The sequence below is a fragment of the Varanus komodoensis genome, unplaced genomic scaffold, assembly GCF_004798865.1.
Source record: "Varanus komodoensis strain SLA01 unplaced genomic scaffold, ASM479886v1 scaffold35, whole genome shotgun sequence".
Lineage (NCBI taxonomy): Eukaryota > Metazoa > Chordata > Lepidosauria > Squamata > Varanidae > Varanus > Varanus komodoensis.
Genome location: NW_025335856.1, coordinates 1,039,430 through 1,054,879, shown reverse-complemented (window position 1 = coordinate 1,054,879; position 15,450 = coordinate 1,039,430). Strand labels below are relative to the sequence as shown.

The 15,450-nt window shown below is 40.1% G+C and overlaps 1 protein-coding gene across 1 annotated transcript in view; it reads left to right on the top strand.

The window, feature by feature from the left end:
- NCBP1 (nuclear cap binding protein subunit 1) overlaps positions 1-14,578 on the top strand; it is a 28,260-nt gene extending 13,682 nt beyond the window's left edge. The window contains exons 10-23 of the mRNA XM_044439493.1: positions 346-409; positions 1,087-1,197; positions 1,820-1,884; positions 2,643-2,705; positions 3,118-3,192; positions 4,915-5,018; positions 5,661-5,783; positions 6,561-6,663; positions 7,850-7,943; positions 10,272-10,375; positions 10,902-11,016; positions 12,065-12,208; positions 12,565-12,678; positions 13,865-14,578. Of these exons, the coding sequence (XP_044295428.1) occupies positions 346-409; positions 1,087-1,197; positions 1,820-1,884; positions 2,643-2,705; positions 3,118-3,192; positions 4,915-5,018; positions 5,661-5,783; positions 6,561-6,663; positions 7,850-7,943; positions 10,272-10,375; positions 10,902-11,016; positions 12,065-12,208; positions 12,565-12,678; positions 13,865-13,978 (1,393 nt within the window). The 3' untranslated portion in view covers positions 13,979-14,578. The remainder of the gene's footprint in view (positions 1-345; positions 410-1,086; positions 1,198-1,819; positions 1,885-2,642; positions 2,706-3,117; positions 3,193-4,914; positions 5,019-5,660; positions 5,784-6,560; positions 6,664-7,849; positions 7,944-10,271; positions 10,376-10,901; positions 11,017-12,064; positions 12,209-12,564; positions 12,679-13,864) is intronic.
- The last annotated feature ends 872 nt before the right edge of the window (positions 14,579-15,450 follow it).

Here is a 15,450-nt window from a genome sequence, read left to right as displayed (position 1 = left end):
CTCAGTTTTCATACCATGTCAGGTACAGTTGTTGTCTTGAATTATTTATCTTTCCTGCTTCTAAATGGCACCCAGACCTCTGCTTTTGACTCCCATTTGTCTGAAGCAGAAGTGGCAAACTGGCTTTGGAGCCTCTGGCAAGCTCCTCCTGTGTCTCCCCTGGCCAGGCAAGGAGGAGGCAGTCCCCTTTTGTCCAAGAAGAGAGAGAAGACTGCTTGTGAAATGCAACTCTAACCACACATAAGTAAAAATGTGTTCTATAGTAACATTCTTATTTGCTTCCTAGTTAACCTTTTAATGTATTTACATTCTAAGCTATATATCTGAGTATGTATTTTTCTCTAGTGCTGCCCAGTTACTGAGCTACCCAGGAAATAACAAGATCCCTCTGAACTACCACATAGTTGAGGTATGTATTTCACCTAGCACATTTATTTTTCCCCTTAAAAATACTTTTGCTTCCTATATAATAAACTCCAGTGCATGTCATCTTTTAACCAGTGACAGTGACTTCCCTCATGACCTGTTGTCTTAAGACTGAGCTCTTGGGATAGCATCAGAAGAGTGATACTAGGCTTCTGCCTGTATGCCTTTTATATATATATATAATTGGTTTGTGTGTGTTTTCTGAGGATAAAGTGTGTCCATACTAGATAGCCTCTGAGATCAGTTTTTTCAGCTATCCTGCATTTTGTCACACATTGGGTACAGATGTGCAGTAAGACATGTAGTAAAATGGTTGTCTCTATGGGTTGAGTGGTACATTGAAATTTGGTGATCCTCCCTTGTGATTGCTGTGTATCAGCTAAGGCCTCACATAACAAATATGCTTAATATGGAAGAGAATTTAAAGCCATTTAACTTCTGTGCGTCGTGTTTCCACAGATATGCAGGTCTGTCTATCAGGTATTATATGGGGATCATTTCAGAAAGGGGAGTGGCTGGTAGGGGTCTGTCTTGAAAGCATAGTAATCACCATTGCACTTGGAGTTTTCCAGCATCTAGGAACAATACCAGCTGATATCCATAGTGTGCACAGAGGATAAGTATACTTTTCAGCATATCCCTGTCATATCTCTTTTCCAGGTTATCTTTTCTGAGCTCTTCCAGCTTCCTTTTCCACCCCACACTGAAGTCATGTACACAACACTTTTTATTGAGCTTTGTAAACTTCAGCCTGGCTCTTTACCCCAAGTTGTATCCTTTTTGAAACACTCTAAGATTCTTGTAACAGTTGATGCATTTTGTAGGGAAAAAATATGAATGCCTTTACTGTTTTCCAGCTGTATTAGAAGACAGTTAATTTTGAATGCAGGTATACTGGGTAATCTCTGAGGTAGAAGCGGGGTTACCCATTTTTTGCATTTGTAGCCAGTCCTAAGTTACTTTTGATGATACAGGAAGTATTTGCCTCAGCTCAGAAGCAGGTCTGCATTCAGTATCATCTCTTCATCACTCAAATGTGCAACTTGCTACATAGAAGCCTCTGTGCATATTACTGTACATGTGAAGCCCTTCACTGTAAACATGGACCTCAGCGGGAGGGTCCTTTCTACTTAATCCTACTGAGACATTAAGAAAAGTACTTTCCTGAATGCAGGCCTGTCATTTTATTCATTCAGCAACAGTACGAAAACAACTTTGAAGATTAACTATACAACACAGAGGAAACCCAAATAAGATAATTGCCTTACCTTATTACCTGAACCCAAGATACAAATGTTAAGTCAAATGCAGCATGTATTCTTTGTTCAAGAAAAAAAGGAAGTTCATATGTCAAAGATTTAATCCATTTGAAACCTTACATAGAAACTAACAGCTTGCACAAGCCACAGAAATGCTGTTCATGCGCTTGGATACGATGAATACGATTTGTATAGACAGGTATGTAAGTCTACCCACATCTAGTTTTTCTTAGTAGTTTATGGAACTGAGATCTTCACCCCCTTTGAACTGAGAGACTGAATGCATGTATGCATATATAACACAAGCTGCTTTTCTCATTTTAAGGCCACAATGACCATCAAAGAGCAGCTCCCTATTTAACACTATTGTCTGAAGCTTCCTTAATATAAGTAGCTCATGAATACAAGTTTAAAGACAGAATTAGATAACCATGTCTAATGTCTTTATATAAATTAGAATCTGGAAATAAGATACCTGATCCGTACTAGGCAGCTCTTCAAAAGATACAGTCAGTTAACATATTTGATTATTCTGAACCTTACTTTCATTCACCTTTCTCTAGTCCCTTAAACTTTGCAACCAGTATTTCCATGAATCTATTTCAACAGATTAATTTTGATGTTAATGGCTCGAACAGAAGTGGACAACTTTGAGATGACTTGGGGTTACTGTTTGCTGGGCAACTCAGTATTCTTTTTTCTTTCTTTTTTAAGTTTAGAAAAAAAATTATCACCAGAGCAAACAGGCTAGATTGGGCCCTTTTGACACTCTGTAGTGCTCCTGACGCTATTTTCGGTTAAAAAATAACAAGTGAAACATTTTAATCAGCATGGCAGTAGCCTTACTGGTTGGGCTACATGCTGCCAACCCTGGTCTAGGTTGTAGAATAACTCTATTGTAATTTACAATAGTTCAGATGTCAAGGAGTTACTAAAACTTATTTTTTCCCCATGAAGGTTCATTAATTGGTTTTCCCACCATCTAAGTAACTTTCAATTCCGTTGGAGCTGGGAAGATTGGTAAGTATATTTTCTTGTACTTTTTTAGTTGGCTCTCTCTACATGCACACAGCTAGCTAATTATTAAAATGAGTCTAATTGTATTCTCTTAGCAGTATATTTTTTAACTCCTTTTAAAGTACTTATCACAATGGTGTTAAATCTTGCAAGTAATTCTTATTGTATAAGTGATGTTTTTGTTCACTGCTGTGAAAAATCTGCTCACACATCTGTAGCTAAAAATGTCCTTCTAAAGCAGATTTTGTAGATTGCAAAGCCACAAATCGTAAAGCCTAGCCCAGTACTAATTTCCTATCATGAATTCTCTGTCTTCAAAGTACAAGAGGAATTCTGCACAAGGGTGCCTAATTAGTGTCTACTAGAATAATAACCTGGGTATTTCTGAATAACAAGTTTTGCTGTTCAACAATAGGTCAGATTGTCTTTCTGAGGACCTTGACAAGCCCAGACCGAAATTTGTTAGAGAAGTACTGGAAAAAAGCATGAGGTAAGCAAAATATCAGTGTTGATATGTATGGGGCAGTAACAGTCAAGAAAATGGTATCTGGTTCTTTTCAGCTGAATGCATTTGATAAAGTATGTCAGAACTTGTAACAGGGCATTTTATATAAAATACAGTTCCCAGTTTAAATCAGCATTGTTTCCCTAGTCTTCCTAAATATGTCAATAAATATGTCATCAGTGTGGAGCAAGTGATACAGTTGAGTGAAAAGCAAATTTTTCACTTATTAAACACAGTTGAGATGGTTTTTCCCCAATACATGGAAGGAAATTATTGTTAGGAAATCTGGAGGGTCTTCAGTTAGAAGAAACTTAGTTAATGAAAGTAATTCTGTCCAGTTTTTAATGTCCAATTTTAGATCTATAGGTGCCTCAGTGAAAACAAAACCTTTGTAATCTGTAATACTTAATAGCTGTACAATAAAAACTGAAAACAAATGATGAAGTGGAAAATTGATCCGAAGCAGACACTTGGATGCAAATTTTATTCAGATCTGTGGAACTTAATTCCATGTAATTATATTCAAGATTTGTTTATAAGGAAAATGGTGGCACATATTTTATCTTTTTCTTCCCCAGTCATGACCAGTGCTTATGTCTCCCTTAATTATCATATTGTTTTTAGTGTTAGGTTTAATATCTAAAAGGTATCTAGGACTCAAGACTAGAAAACTGCTTTGCAGAGTTACTAATGAGATAAGTAACTCTAAAGGGAGGGAAACTAAATTTTTCAGATGGTATCGTGCACTTTAAACAATGTTAGCTTTCTAACATTCATTCTTGTGTGTCGGTGTGGCCCAGGGCTTCGCGTACTCTCTGCTAATAAAGCTCTGCATCCAGGCATTACTGATAATTGAGGCAAATAAAGCTGACACCAGTGGCCTATGTAAATCTTGGAAGTGTGTATGTCTCTTATTTTGCTTCCAACTTCTCAAATGTATAGTATTCTGCATAACTTAGTCTTCTGCTAGTCATGGAAAGAGACAAGAAACCATATAGGGCACGGAAACTCCACCCTACTGGAAAACATACTCAGCTCAGAATTGTGAGGTTTTAGTAAGGGCTTCTTTTTGCACCTTTTCAAGCATGCTTTTGCAACTAAAGTTGCAAAACTTTAAAGCAATAAGCTAATCTACAATTCTCAGGAATCACCATTCCCCTAGTCCAGTAAAATCCTTTTAGAGACCGAGTGCCCAAACTGCAACCCAAAACCCACTTATTTATCGCAAAGTGGCAACACCACAATAAAACCTGAAAACAGCCAGTCCAAGGATATATATATTCTTGGCAGCACACTGACCAGCCATGCGAAAGCTCGGACAAGTCACGGCTAAAGTGTCGTGGCACATGACGTCATCACCTGGCACCACTACTCCTTTCCGAGCATGCGCATGGCCCCTATGTGCACTGTTATCCAATGCTCGGCTGCTGGGGCGACTTGGCTTGCGTGCCGACAGAGAGGGCTCTGCGCGCCTGCTGTGGCACACTTGCCATAGGTTCACCACCGCTGCCCTAGTCTAGCATTCAGTAGTTCTCCTGTAGAATTATGGCATAGGTACAATCCTGAACGTAAGGTGAATGTGAAGCATGAACTTTGGTTTTGCTTATAATCTGCATTCAACCAGTGTTGGGTACTGGAATGTATTAATGCTTGATCTGATTATTCTCACAGTTCTGTATCATAAGAATATCACTTTTTCTTTTCCAGGCTCTCCTACCATCAGCAAATAATTGATATTATTCCTGCTGTTTTTTCAGCCTTAACTCCTGCAAATCCAGCATGTATTTATAAATATGGAGATGAAAGTAACAGTATGTATATCACTTATGCTTATGGTGTACTTTTATTCTTAAAAATAGTTCAAATAGTGTTTAAAGATAAATTCTTCCTACAGTTTGAGATGTAGGGGAAAATAATAAACAACCTGTCTGAAGATGGGTTTTGTTGAATCCATCTGTCGAGATGATGAAAAATTGAGCTATGAATCAGATTTGATTCTTTGCTATATATTTGCTGTATGATTTCAGGGCAAACCACCTATTAGCCTCCTATTTGCAATGTGGGAATAATGATACTAACCTATATTACAGTGCTGAGTGTCTGAGCCATTTTCTAAATTCTGAGGAGCTCAAAAAAGTTTAGCAGATCTGGTTAACTGCTGAACAGAGAGCTTATATAACTTTCTGTAGGCACACTGCCTAGGTTACAACGTGTACTTTCAAAACTCAAGTTTACATTGATAGGAGAAGGAAATCTGTTTTCTGACTTGGATGTTTTGCTAATGTCTTGTTTTGAAACTGCAATTTTCAAGGAAAGCTTTTAATGTTCATTACACTGAATCTTAATGCAATTACCATTAAGTCAGTTTCCTTGGAAAGTTCATTTCTAAGCTTTATGAAGCAGTAATGCCTACTTTTTCAAGAGGATAACTTTTAACTTTTCTTTACCTGTAGAGTCTCTTCCAGGATACAATGTTGCACTCTGTTTAAACATTGCTATTAAAAACAAAGCAGGGAATGATGAAATCCTCACTATTCTGAAGGATGTGCCCAATCCTAACCAGGATGATGATGATGGTAAGAGTTTTCATAGTTACCATCATGTAGTTCTGATTTTTTATGCACTTAAGATTACTTTTCTGTTCTATAAAGCTAGTAATTGCAATGTTGTCATGTCTGGATACATGGCCCAGCTTGTCTAACACCAATGTTTCACACATAACATGTGCAAACACAGTAACCTGATTTGCTTGATGCAATAGCCCATTGTGGGTTAATTTACCTTCCAGGAGCTGTGATACATGCCAGGTACCATTATGCAAATTCAACCTCTGATTGGAGGTTACCATGGCTTCTCATGTCTTGCAAACCCAGCAAGCTCAGGTTCTTTGAGGATTAAACATAACCCTAAAACAGGCTATGGGATCATTATGTGAAGGTTGTTTAATTCTTAAAGAAGGTGAAAGGCTCTTCTATCTTTGGAGCACACCCTATAGGTGTGCTCCAAAGCATATAAATATGCTCCAGCATATAAATATACTGACTTTATCAGTTGAATTTATCAGTTTATAAATTTCTGGGCAGCAAATCTTTACTATGAAGAACTAAGAACGATAGCACAAACCTGTTCATATTGGAGAGAAAGTACTCCTAGTTGAACTTCATTTGAATCATTACTGAAGTTTTAAGAAAAATCTATTAGAAAACACATTGACTCTTTAGATTATATTTGCCTTTGGTTACTGTAGGCAAAGGCTTAAATATTTTTAAGAGAGGCAGAAAAATATGCAGTCCTTCAGAGCCCGAACCTTCTATTGGAAATGCTGACCCAAATGTACCAATTTTTTTTTCCAGATGAAGGCTTCTCCTTCAATCCTTTAAAAATAGAGGTATTTGTCCAGACACTGCTGCATTTAGCTTCAAAGTCATTCAGTCACTCCTTCAGTGCTTTGGGAAAGTAAGTATAATCATTATATGTTTGCATATAACTCACTGCTGTTTCATATAACCCATTCTAATTGTTTCATAGCTTTATGAAGAAACAGCCAAGAGTTGATACCCTTGCAAAATCCACAAATTAGTTATAGACCAATTTGATTTCTGTTATGACACACTGTCTGTTTCTCTCCAGCAAGCAGTCTATGACAGGGAATGGTAGTTGGTAGCTCAGGGGCTTCTTGTAAGACCCTAAAACTCCAAGATGTTCCTCCACACCCTTGCAGCCCAGCACCAGCCTGCTCAGCTCAGTCACTGGGAAAGGGTGCTTCATCTTCCCATCCCGGTGTTAAAGCAGCTGAACGTTTTTCTTCTGCACATTTCATTCCTGTGCAGGAACGCTGTGGCAGAGGCAAACAAGAATGAACAGCTGTGATACACGAGGGGAGACTTCTGTTGTTCATCCTAGGCAGGAACCCTTTACCCGTGCATTGCTTGTTCAGGACTAGTTGCAGCCTTTTGCCTGTCTGGATAGCTATGCACGAAGCCAGTGTGCCGAGTTGCCTTTGCTGCCCTGGAAAGGTGCAGGCCTGCAGCTGGATGGGTGACCACGTGCAGAAGCAGAGCAGGGATTGGACTCAATGGCCTTATAGGCCCCTTCCAACTCGACTACTGACTGTTCTATTCAGTGTAGCTGAGATTCCAGTTCATTCAGTTTAAAACATTGGCCCTGCGAAGAAACAGCGGTCAACTAGGTTGCACAATAATGTATATTTAGGAATAAACACGTGAGGAGATATGTGATACACTCTTCTCTCCTGACTGTCCATCAGCTGGTTGGCACTGAAGCAAGCAGGAGGTTTGCCTTTGTGCCAAACTCCTTGTCATAGAGGCAGTGGCACTGCTGCACTGTCTCAGGTGGCCTCTGATCAGTAGTTGGACTCTGGAGCAGATGTTTGAGATGAGAGTGTCCATAGTTCATCTTGCTGGTTGTCGGCAGAAAATGCAGAGTGTTCGTGCCACAGCGGTGGTTTTGTGTGGTCACAGGACAAGAATGATCATAGGAGACCAGTCTTCCCGATCTCGTCACTCAACCATTTAGTTCCAAGCTGTATTAGTGCTTGAGCAGTCGCATGTTGAAAGCCATGCTGTGCTCAAGGAAAGAGAGGACACTGCTTTACCTTCACTGTATTTTTTGTTCAAAAAAGATTTCGTGAAGTCTTCAAAACCCTGGCAGAGAGTGATGAAGGGAAGCTCCATGTCCTCCGAGTTATGTACGACGTATGGAAGAATCATCCACAGGTAAGAGTGAATAGGGTTCCTTCCTCTCTTCACTCACTCAGGTGGAGGTTGCCATTTTGCATCTTTCAGTATAGAAAAGAAATTGAAGTGTGTTTTCTTCTGGGATAGGGGAGTGTCAGAATCCTGTTGATTACTGTAAAAAGGTCTCTGTGTCCATGTTCATACACACTGAACCAAGTTCTGAAACCTTGAAAAATAGTTTTCCCTTCATCTTTTAGTTGTTGCCAAAATTTAACTGTCCTTGTTGGTTACTCATATCCATATAGTTACTATTTTTCTTCTAAGTATTTTCTATATGTTTCAGTTGGGCACACCAAAGGAGAAATTGGAGGCCAGATTTTTTTTCTTATAGGATACCAAATTTATATTAGGCCAACTCTTAATACATAATTATTATTTGATGTCAAGGCCTTTTTAACTGACTCTTTAGTCCATAAGTGATGGTGTATTCCTTCTTCAAGAAGAGCTGTTTCTAACTTCACTAGCCTGTCATTAAGATTTATGATCCAATCTGAAATCTGAACCAGGCCACCTGCGTAAAACTATAGCTTTAACTTAGGTACTGCGAGAGCTCCTCTCTCCTTTGCATCTTGAAGTATTTTGATTCTAATCCTCAGCTTTTTACCATTCCAAATAAAGCATTCAGTTGTCTTTGCCACTCAGTTTTTCCTGGCATACAGATTGGTATCCTCTTAATAGAAAATTCAGTTTGAGTACTACATTCATGTTTATAATGGAAATTCTTCCCAACCATGATACTTTTAATTTGGTCTGTTTTTGCAGATCTTTTTGCATCTTCATCCATGTTTGTTAATTATCTTGAAACAACGTATCATTATGTCCCGTTACATTTATCTCTAAATATTTGGCCAGGTTTGAAGTTATTTCACATCCGAAATCTTTTTTATACTTTCCTCTTCCCGTTTCATTTCATTTTTTTCTTATTAGTCTTGTAGACTGAATAAAGTCCAGATTTTTCAATTTGATCTATTATATACTGACTAGATTGATGTGGATTTAGAATGGTCAAGAGAAATAAGATGCAAACTCAAAAACTATTGTTTCATGAACATCTAGCAATATTTTTTGAGTATGTATCTTGTATCTGTAATCTCAATAATAACACTGTGAAATAAATCATTGTCATCCCTCTACAGCAGTTTGACTTGATTATAAGCTTGGACACTAGGTGCTTTACAATAAAGTATAATTAAATACAACTAGGTGCTTTAGCCCTCTTCTTAACTGGCCATTTATATACTTGCCAGTATCTTCGCAAGTGTAGAATCAGAACTGACCCGAAGGGTCTGCTCAGGTTTTAAAATCTCCCTTGAGATTTTTCCTGGGGAGGCACCAAGAGCAGGTTGTGCCTCATGAGTGAGGCAACAGACTAAGAATTCATTGTTCAGATACATATGCCTAGTTTGCAAGAGGAAATGATTGAACTTCCAAAAGTCAGATCGCTTTTTGGTTCACTCTACCCCCCAGTACAGTGGTGGGGGAGAGACCCTCCCCTGAAACCCCACCCCCTGATATAAGGGAGCGTCTTTGTGCAAAGGGTGGCACAGAGAAATCACTCCCACCTTTCTTAGCACAGAGAAACTCATTTTCTCTGGCAGAGGGGTGCCGAGTAGGCCACAGGCTTCCTGCTCCTGCCCTGGAACCAGTGACATTAAACCCGCTGGAGTAAGGAAAGTGTGTGAAGCCAGGGGCTTTCTGTTTCCTAGTAGAGGGGATAACATCCAGGCATGCCCTGAGTGGTAACAAGTAGTCAAGATGGCATCTAGACAGAAGGCCACTCCATTAGGTCCCACACTGGGTGCAGGGATGTGCTGTGATTATGGATAACACCAGAAGCCTGGCCCAAACTACCTATGCACAGAGGCTGCTGCCTTTGCATATCTTAAGTACTCTGCTGCTTCAACCTTGCTTTCTTGCTTCTGATCAGTCACTTGTATGTTTGGAGCATGAAGTCATCCCCAGAGCAGAGGCACAGCAATTTCCAATCCTCATAGAGGACATGATCTGAACACCAAACAGTCATTCAAAAACAGCAGGTGGGCTCCTTTTAGAGGAGGCACACTCTTCATACATAAAAGAGATGCAAGAGGTAGAAGGTGGAATTCAGAATAAAGTGTGTTGGAGTTGTCAGATGTTTAGTAAATATAGCATAAGATTGTATCTCCTGAATTGTCACCACTGTAAAAATAGTTGAGCGGGAAAGGCAAAGCTGCCTTGTCTTGCCTCACTTGCACTTAACTAGAGCAACAAGCAGATATTTGCTTCCGAGAAACTGATAAGGAGGCCTGTATTTCTCTCGTAACACAGATGATTGCTGTGCTGGTGGATAAGATGATCCGCACACAGATTGTGGATTGTGCTGCAGTAGCCAACTGGATTTTCTCCTCAGAGCTGGCTCATGATTTTACAAGGTAGCTAAGCATTTTAAAACTTTCAGTTGTCCTTTGAATGCTGCTGGCAGGGCATTCTCTGTGATGTCTTCAAAACCACTCTTTGTATTGAGTAAGCAGACTTTCAACCAGCCCTTAGCACAGTGACACTCTTTTTACGAGGAAGGGCTCAGAGCTGTGATTTATGAGAGGGCAGGGGAGGTGCAAAGCCCAGTAAAGGGAAGGCAAACTTTTGGAACTATGGGTACCTTTGGGAATTTGAGAAATGCCTTGGGCACCACCTCTGAATGGCTGCCGTGGGAGGTGTAGCAATACACACATGACCTGAGTATAAGGTGGAGTTGTGGTCTGAGCCCCCACACCCTCGACAGCTCCTTTAAGCCCATAGTTTTCAGCACCAACAGAAACCTATTTCACAGCGCTTCCAGCTGCCAGTACGAAACCGTGTTACCAGAGGGGAAAAAAGAAGTGGGAGGAGTGGGGCACTTTATTGGGCATCAGGAAAGGTGTCGGCAGGGCAAGCGTTCATTGCTTCTTTCCGTGCTAGGTTTTATATCTGGGAAATTTTACATTCAACAATTCGTAAAATGAACAAGCATGTGGCAATGATCCAAAAGGAGCTAGAAGAGGCCAAAGCAAGATTAGCCAAGCAACACAAACGGGTAGGTGATTTTTTGTCCATGGTTGTAGAAAGAATAGTTGCTTAAAGCTGTGTTTTATTAGCAAAAACTGCTCTGCTTGGTCAGGCAAAGATCCAGTATTTTGTTTTCAGCAGTGGTGAGCCAGGGGCCTCTGTATGCTAATCGGGAGAGATAAAGATGGTGATTGCCCCCTAGCATTTGGGGGCAGAAGAATATTGCTGTTGAGCATCTCCATTCCAGTTATAATTTGTCAATGGCTATCAGCTATGATATCAAATGTCCATGAATTAGCCCATTCCTTACTTGAAAAGCCATCAGCTTAGTGGCTGTCACCATGTCTCGTGGTAGTGAATTCCTTCAGGTCATTCTGGGCTTATGTCTGAGAAAACCTAGAGATCAGGTGTGCTCACAGTAACTGAGCTTTGCAGTGTACCACTATTTCTCTATCACAGAGGGACTCAAGGCAGCTTACCAAAGGTTTGTTGGGCCAGGTAGTCAGGTTAGCTTTAGCAGCAGGACTTGTGCCGTGTGCTTTCAGAGCATGCTCTTGGAAGTAAGTGCAGCGAGACACGCTTTGTTAAATTGTTGCTTTTTAATGCAGTTGCTGACTATACATGCCTATAACTGATCCGACTGCGGATTATTACATTGCATCTACATTTCATGTTTTTTCTGCTTGTGAGGACCCAAGATGGCTTACAAAGCTGCATTTTACCCTCACAAAACCAACTTTGTGAGGTAGGTTAGGCTGCGAGTGACTGGCCCAAACTCACCCCTGAGCTTCATGACTGAGTGGAGAACTGAACCTGGATCTCTGAGCCAGCACGCTCATCGCACACCACTTTGGTTCTCTGATGCAAGCTTGCAGCACTTGGATGGGTCAGGTCTCAAATCACAAGTGTGGGAACAAAGACCTCATTCCTCCTCTCAGGAAAAACATGATTGGCTTGCATTCGATAAAACAGCTGTAAGAGCCAGAACTGGGTTCTGCTGGAGCTATTGACTGACCTTTCAGCCAGTGCATATGCATATGTGGTCACAAAATAACTTTTTGACTTTTCCTCTGCAGCGAAACAGTGATGACGATGACGACGATGATGATCGAAGCAGTGATCAGGAAGATGGCCCTCTGAAAGAACAGATAGAGCGCCTGCAAGAAAAAGTTGAATCAGCTCAGAGCGAACAGAAAAACCTTTTTCTTGTAATATTCCAGGTAAAAGCAGGAATGTTCACTCACCATTAGAAAATGAACTAATGGGAACTCAGTTGCTAACTGTAAGGGAGGCAAACTCTGCTTAGGAAAATACGAGAACATACAGTTCTGCCTTTAAGTCAGAAGTAGAGATTTTATGCATTTGAGGAAAAGATCTCTGGAAAACATGGGTGACTTCTGTGTTCAGTAATGCTGCAGTTCTATATTTGTGGTGATACTTAATTCAGAGGTAGTGCTTCTCAGGTGTTCTTATGCTCTCATTTCTTTTTTACTGTATTCATTTTCTTGTCTGAGGAGGTTGAAATGTTTTAAAGACAATGCTAAGCCAGTGATGTTCATTTGTCCTTCCTCTCCAGCGTTTCATTATGATCCTAACAGAGCACCTGGTCCGATGTGAAACAGGAGGGATTGATGTAATTACACCTTGGTACAAAAACTGTATAGAGAGACTGCAACAGATCTTCTTACAGGTGAGTCTCATGGTTATAAAAATTAAGCTGGAATTAACCTCAGTTGATCCTTTTCATCATTCCCTGGCATTTTACATTCATAACTACTGGAAAGGCAGAAGAAGCAGTTGAAAGTCTGTATAACATAGTTTCTAAAGTTCTGTCCAATCTTTACAATATTGTCCTAGCTGTAACCTGTCCTGGTTGGAGACTATCTGACCGCAGTTAGCCATGTTCTGGTAATCTCTTTGGGCTAGACTGCTATAATGTTTTAGGTGTAGGGCTGCCTTCTAAGACTTCCTGGAAATGTCATTTTGTGGAAAATGTAAAGCTGTTAATCAGAAGCAGTATTTTGTGAATACTTAAACAGCCACAGTTGGTGCCATTCCGTTTCTCAGAACCGAAGTGCTGATTATTACTGGTTCAGCCATGAACAACTTGGGATTTGGCTGTGGAAGGATCACCTTCTACTATTTGAATCTGCCAAAACTCATCTGAGCACCTCCTGTAGGCCCGCTCCTCCACACCATCTAAATCTATTTGTGTGGTTACTGGGGAAGGGGTTCTGGTGCCCTCTACATGTAATACCTTCCCCAGCAGAGCTTATACCTGCCCTTAATGGGGATCTCTTTTTGGCATTTGGCAAAGGATTTTATTTGCTCAAGCAGTCTCCTCAGTTGTACGTGTGTCGTGATGTGCTTGACTTGATGGATTTACAAATGGTTACTGCATTTTGAATGCTGCTTTGGTTTCTCCTGACTTTATATGGTGCTTTGATTGATTTTATTACTGTTCTGGGAAGCCCATATATGTATAAAATGAATAAATCCTTTCCAAAAGTGGTTTATACTAGAGATCATTCTGTGGAAGAAAATTGCATTTCATTTATTCATTCTGTACAGAAAAGCAGCATGCATGTATTGAACCTACTTTGTTTCTTGTCAATGACTTTCCTAATTAAGATTATCCAGACCTTTGTTTTCCCCTCCTTTTTAGGTTGGCTGACTAGAATAGCGGGCTGTGTTCTCAGTGTAGCTTCATTGCATCTAGTCATGAAGCCATTTTTTAGTGATAGATGATGAATAAAGGGGGGGGGGTCAAACTGAACGCAAAACATGATCTCTGAGCTTTATCTCTGAGCTCTCTCTTGATATAGCATGTCAAAATGCATAAAAATTGTAACTGAGGTGCTTTTTTCCATCCACAGCACCATCAGATCATCCAGCAGTACATGGTGACCTTGGAGAACCTTCTGTTCACAGCAGAATTGGACCATCACATATTGGCTGTATTTCAGCAGTTCTGTGCACTGCAGGCCTGAGTGACTTCTTTGTATAGGATTGAATTGACTTCATCTTTTTAAACAAAAATGGGAAAATTTAACAAGGGAGGGGAAAGAACCTTTTAATTTGAAAACGAGCTTACTGTGCTGTCCTAGATAAGCTATACAGTACTCAAATGGGTTAACTTTTTTTTTTCTTTCTTTCTTTCTTTCTTTCTTTTTTTTTTTTTTTTGCAGTAGAGGCCTTACACTAGTTACGACTGCTAGGTGATTGGGATGGAATAATGTGTGGATTTCTAATTTTGAAATGGTTTGAATGTTGGCTTTGTCACAGCATTTGTTTTCTCCCCCCTTCTTGTTTGTATAAAAATGGGGACTAATAGGATTGGTTACCTTTGTCTGGCTCTTCCATATGAACGGATATAATAATGTGAAGCAGGTCTCAAGACTTGTGAATCTGACTAAGGAGCAGCTTTCTGGTGGGTAACATTAAATCCCTCAATGAACAGACGTGTAGGACATGTGAAATGCTAAATGGTCAAGCCTACAGAGTAGCCTAGAGTATATGTTTGTTATAAAAATTAATTTTCATGGTTGTATGAAACCCAGTTGAAATACAATCAAAATATGTTTTTTAAATCTGCCTAGTGTTTTATTTGCATCATAAAAACCAGGCAAAATGTCTTTGATTCATGCAGCCCAGAAGAGGTAGTAATTCTGAGAAATTAATTAGTATGCCTTGAGAATTCACAGTGCTTCTCAGATCTTACCAGTCCATGCAGATCTGGGGGGAGGGGCTGAGTCATTGCCTGAGGCTACTTATGACATCACTGGGGTACTTATAACATCACTGTTACTGGGGTAACAGTTGAGCTGAGGATTTCCCACTGGTCTGAGGTTGATAGTTCAGGGGAAGAGCTCTGCTTCTTACCACCTTTTAGTTCCAGATCTTCTCCCCTTCTGAGAAAATGAACTGGCCTGCCATGCTCTTCCTAAATAGCCATACTTGCTCGGGAATTTGGGTAGAATGAGGTACCAGTTTGAATCTGACTCTGTAAATGTTGTGGGCATCTTCCTCTTGCTTTGGGAAGTAACAGATCACCCAGAGCTGCTCTTTTCCCTTCCCAAGGTTCCAGGATGTGATGTGTGAAGAGTTTTTGGTTTATATAAAAATCTAGTTTGAGGATAGGGTCCATATTTCACAGTTCGTTGGTTTTGCCATGAAGAACTAGACCTGATGGCCTTCATGGCCCCTTCCACCATGAATTTCAAAGGTAGGCAAAACTGGTATAAGAAGGCAGTTTCTCATTCATATTAGAAACAAGTATTTTAGTTTTGTTTTTTAGGAAAGTGATGGATCTAAATCTCCCTCCTATTCTGTTGGGGGGAAAACAGTAGTTTACGGGAGCTGCAGAGCTGAGGTGAGTAAAGTGGAAAATAATAATTTGGCACATGTATAAAAAGTTGCAGTAGAAAAGATTACCCCTTGTATTCATTATGCCTTAGGCGGT